This window comes from Chrysochloris asiatica, unplaced genomic scaffold (genome assembly GCF_000296735.1).
Source record: "Chrysochloris asiatica unplaced genomic scaffold, ChrAsi1.0 scaffold01942, whole genome shotgun sequence".
NCBI classification, from domain to species: Eukaryota; Metazoa; Chordata; class Mammalia; order Afrosoricida; family Chrysochloridae; genus Chrysochloris; species Chrysochloris asiatica.
The window spans coordinates 5,170-7,890 of record NW_006410460.1 but is presented as its reverse complement, the minus strand read 5'-3'; the positions used below and the strand labels follow the sequence as shown (position 1 = coordinate 7,890).

The 2,721-nt window shown below is 33.8% G+C and overlaps 1 protein-coding gene across 1 annotated transcript; it reads right to left on the bottom strand.

Annotated features, from left to right (window-relative positions):
- Window positions 1-1,459: 1,459 nt before the first annotated feature.
- On the bottom strand, window positions 1,460-1,657 carry LOC102833778 (sentrin-specific protease 7-like; the record flags this gene model as incomplete). The annotated part of the gene is made up of 1 exon (XM_006878056.1): window positions 1,460-1,657. A coding segment is annotated over one exon (198 nt), but the record flags the coding sequence as incomplete, so codon positions are not given.
- Window positions 1,658-2,721: the final 1,064 nt, after the last annotated feature.

Here is a 2,721-nt window from a genome sequence, read left to right as displayed (position 1 = left end):
AGGGGCTGTGTGCTGATGACTGGGGGACAGGTTTGTAGGGTATACCCTTTAGTTGCTTGATGATGCATGGAGGGGATTATAACCATGGCAATGAAACAATATATGATAGGATGAATGTAAAACTAATGTTCTCCCATGTAAACTATCACATAATTCACAATAAAACACTAAAAAAAAAAAAGGGGGAGGGGGGGAACCTAGATCCAGAGGACGTAGAGGAAGGGAGAATCTCCACTGAATAGTATCTAATCTGTCTAGGCAGGGCTGATGAAAGGAAATGCGGACGTGTCTCTTGTGATACAATAGTGAATAACTGTTCTAAGCACTGATTGTGAGGGTTGGAAATGTAAAGGCAGACATTGTGTAGCAAGGAGGGGAGTGATTAACTTTGCAGTCTAGGAGCAGAGGTCCCTGGGACCATCAAGGGAGAAGAGCAGAGAGTGGGACCCTACCCAGAGAAGCAGTGAGGCCTGAGATGGAGGCAGAGACGATGACATGGAAAGATGAAGCAGCTGGGGACTGTAGACCCAGAAAGGGAGAAGGGCTGTGTGCTGATGATCGTGAAACAATATATGATAGGATGAATGTAAAGCTAATGTTCTCCCATGTAAACTATCACATAATTCACAATAAAGCATTAAAAAAAACAAAAAAAAACTGTTGAAAGGTAACAGTTTATAATATGCCTTGGCTTAAAGCAGCTATATTATGTCACTCAAATTATAAACTAATAACCAAAGGTCTATGTTATGGCAGATTATTCTAAATGAAAGCAAAATACTTCCTCCACACTCAAAAACAAAAAGATCTATTATTTTACGTAAATGTAAATATACTCAGTGAAAACTTTTGTTACAGATCACATATTTATAGAGCTAATTCTGGTTTTCATCCCCAAATTCCACATACAAATCTTTTGTTTTGTTTAGTTTAATATAGGCCTAAATCGACTTTGTTTGCTTTTAAAATGAAACTAAAAATTTACTACTAAAATATTAGGGCAGTATTTCAACATTATCTCTCTCTTTTTTTTTTTAATGCATGTAAAATGCAAGAAAACTCATGAAGTCAAAGTTAACTAGAACCCAGATTAGACCTTTTAAATAAATGTTAGAAATGGAGAAACTAGTGTGTGTGTGTGTGTGTGTATATATATACTTTCATTTTAATTCCTAATAAGATTAGTACATGATTCAAATTATTATAATGTAAATAAATTAAATACACTAAAGATACTTGCTTTCAAACATAATTCCATGTCAATCTATTTAATAAAGTACAAAACCATCACCTAACTACATCAATTGATACTTTCAACTTTAATATTGCTTAGAATGGGGTCACACCTATATATGCAGATATTCTTATGAATTATTTCCAACAATCTTATTTTTGAGAGTATTGGATTTGATTATTTCAAATGTGGTAAGTTGAACAAAATCAATACTGAACAACATACCTTTCAGATAAATTAAGGCTTTGGTGAAGAGGTTCTAATTTTTGACATGTCTCTAGGTTGTCAACAGATGTCGAAGGCAATGAGTCTGAGTACACCTTGTTGGCATCACAGAAATTAGCATCGTTTCTAGGTAGGGTCTTTCTGAATTTTCGTCCTAAATCCGTCCATAGGACATTCGTCAACATAACTCTGAGTTGCCTGTTATACACATAAATAATTAATATTTACAGTACTAAACATTGTAGAATACATAAATTAAAAACAAGCTATAAAACCCTCTAGAAATTGCAAATTTCAATTCTCAAGCAATTAATTATGGTAGTAAATTTTCTAAGTTAAAAAAAATTTTGCCTCATCATTCTCAAGTACACATTAAAAATTAAAGTCTTATTTACTTAGCTGGGTGTTTTCTTTGTATTCTCTTTTGCAAGCTACTACAACAGTCACACACATATAGCTATTAGATTCCTGGTAACCCGTCTATGCCTGGCCACAATGTCAGTAGAAGAAAGACAATGTATATCTGTATCTCTCGTCAATGAGGTAAACTCTTTCTGTACCAAAAATGCAACTGTTTTAGCATTAGTTGATTTAGAAAAGAAAATTACTAAAACTAAGGACACAATCGTATATCACCTAGTCTTAAACCTACTAAGTCAAGGACACAGATCTAATTTTACCTTATTTCTAAAACTCAGTTTAAAACATTTATCTAATAAAATATTTTAATATCAATTTCAAATGGAAGATTCTAATAAACGCAGCAAGCAGTTCCAGTTTTTCACTCATCACTTTTTCCCAAATGTTCATTAGAGGTTGTTGTTCCAACAGGAAAAGGGAACACTGACTGGTTTATATTAGGAAAGGTACGTACCAAGGTTGTATTTTTTCACCATACTTATTCAACCTGTACACTGAGCAAATAATTCAAGAAGATGAAATATATGCAGAAAAATGTGGCAACAAGGTTAGAGAAAGACTCATTAACAACCTGTGACATGCAGATGATACAACCTTGCTTGCTGAAAAGTGAAGACCACTTAAAATACTTACTGATGAAGATCAAAGACCACAGGCTTCAGTATGGGTTGTATCTCAATGTAAAGAAAACAAAAATCATCACAACTGAACCGATAAATAACATCATGATAAATGGAGAAAATACTTCATTTTGCTTGGATCCATAATCAACACTCATGAAAGAACCAGTCAAGAAATCAAACAAAATATTGCATTAGGCAAATCTGCTGCACAAGACCTCT